General features: G+C 66.2%; 1 protein-coding gene across 1 annotated transcript; it reads left to right on the top strand.

Moving 5' to 3' along the window:
- On the top strand, positions 1 to 1,608 carry GSX1 (GS homeobox 1). The gene is made up of 2 exons (XM_068931234.1): positions 1 to 388; positions 808 to 1,608. The coding sequence occupies exons 1-2, from the start codon at positions 1 to 3 to the stop codon at positions 1,161 to 1,163; spliced, it is 744 nt and encodes a 247-aa protein (XP_068787335.1). The 3' UTR covers positions 1,164 to 1,608.
- Positions 1,609 to 1,859: the final 251 nt, after the last annotated feature.

Raw genomic sequence — 1,859 nt, 5'->3', positions numbered from 1 at the left:
ATGCCGCGCTCCTTCCTGGTGGACTCGCTGGTGCTGCGGGAGGCGGGCGAGAAGAAGGGCGAGGGCAGCCCGCCGCCGCCGCTCTTCCCCTACGCCGTGCACCCCTCGCACCCGCTGCCGGCGCTGCCGGCCGGCGCCTGCCACGCGCGCAAGGCCGGGCTGCTCTGCGTCTGCCCGCTCTGTGTCACCGCCTCCCAGCTGCACCCGCCGCCGCCCGCCATCCCCCTCCTCAAGGCCTCCTTCCCCCCCTTCGGCTCCCAGTACTGCCACTCGCCCCTGGCCCGCCAGCAGCACTCCGTCTCGGCCGTCGGCGTCGGGCACGCCCCGGCCCTCTACCAGGGCGCCTACCCGCTGCCCGACCCCCGGCAGTTCCACTGCATCTCCGTGGGTAAGCCCGGACACGCGTGGGCGTGCGTGGGGTGGGGGCAGGCTCGCGTTCGGTGCTGCGAGGAGGCGCTGGGCGCCCACGAGTGACTTCCCCCTTCCCCACCTCCGGGCGCTGTGGAAGGCGCGACGTGACTCCCTGCCCTGAGCCCTGCAGCCTCGACGGGGCGTCCCGGCACTTCTCGCCGCTGGGACTGTCACGGCGCCCCTGCGGGGGGGGGCTCCGGCCCGGGCAGTGGGAGGCTGGGGAGGAGGCGGCCCACGGGGAGCGCGGCCCGGCGGCTCCCGCGGGATGCGCGCCCGGCGGGGCACGGCGATGCCGGGGAGGCGGCCCCGCGAAGCGGGCGGCGGGCGGCAGCGAGGGGCCGGGCGGGTGTCGCAGGCCGGAGTCCGGCCGGTCCTGACCGTGGCTCCGCTCCGCAGACAGCACGTCCAGCCAGCTGCCGAGCAGCAAGCGGATGCGCACCGCCTTCACCAGCACGCAGCTCCTGGAGCTGGAGAGGGAGTTCGCCTCCAACATGTACCTCTCCCGGCTACGGCGAATCGAGATCGCCACCTACCTGAACCTCTCCGAGAAGCAGGTGAAGATCTGGTTCCAGAACCGCCGGGTCAAGCACAAGAAAGAAGGCAAAAGCAGCTCCCACCGAGGCGGGGGCCCCGGCCACAGCTGCAAATGCTCGTCCCTTTCCACCACCAAGTGCTCGGAAGACGACGAGGACTTGCGCATGTCTCCATCCTCTTCAGGGAAGGACGACAGAGGCCTGGCAGTCACCCCCTAGCCCCTGCACGCCAGACCCCGGCTCCCCAGAGACTGTGCGAGAGCAGGACGGGGAGTCCTGCCTGCTCAAGTGCCGACATGCAGTGGAAGGATTTTGTACCGTTTTGTATAATCTATGTAATTTACAGAGGACTTTCTCGCCTTTCTAGACCCCCCGGCCACGAGGGCCGGTTTCCGTGAGCCCTGTTGTAAATAAACTGCTCCCTAGGACCCAGGCGTTCCCCAGTAGTGCTGTCTCACTTGTCTCCCCGCAGGCACAGCCCGTCGCGCCCCGGCCCCGCAGGGCTCACGCAGCCCTCCGCCACGGACAGAGACAGGCGCGGATGCTGCGCGGAGGCGGGCGGTGCGGTGCGGGCCGTGGCTGGAGGACTGCTGTCTCGGGGCTCGGTCCGGTAACTCGGAGGAGGGCGAAAGCAGGTGGACGGGGAGGGTGGGAGGCTGTTTGCGTTATAGTTATTACTTTTTTTTTCTTCCCCAAATGTTCTCGGTTTTGTTTTGCCTTCGGCGCTTGCGGGCGCACGGCTATGGTTGTATCGTTCCTTTCCTCTTTCCCCCCACCCCCTCGTGGCAGATATTTATTTATTTATTTATGTGCAAAAAAGAAAAGAAAAGAAAAGAAAAGAAAGATGGCGATGATAATAATGATAACGATAATAATAAAGGTTCGTTGGTGGTTTATTTCCTCCGTTCACGTAGA

Source organism: Struthio camelus, chromosome 1, assembly GCF_040807025.1.
Source record: "Struthio camelus isolate bStrCam1 chromosome 1, bStrCam1.hap1, whole genome shotgun sequence".
In the NCBI taxonomy this organism is placed as follows: Eukaryota; Metazoa; Chordata; class Aves; order Struthioniformes; family Struthionidae; genus Struthio; species Struthio camelus.
This window is presented reverse-complemented; position numbering and strand designations above follow the sequence as displayed.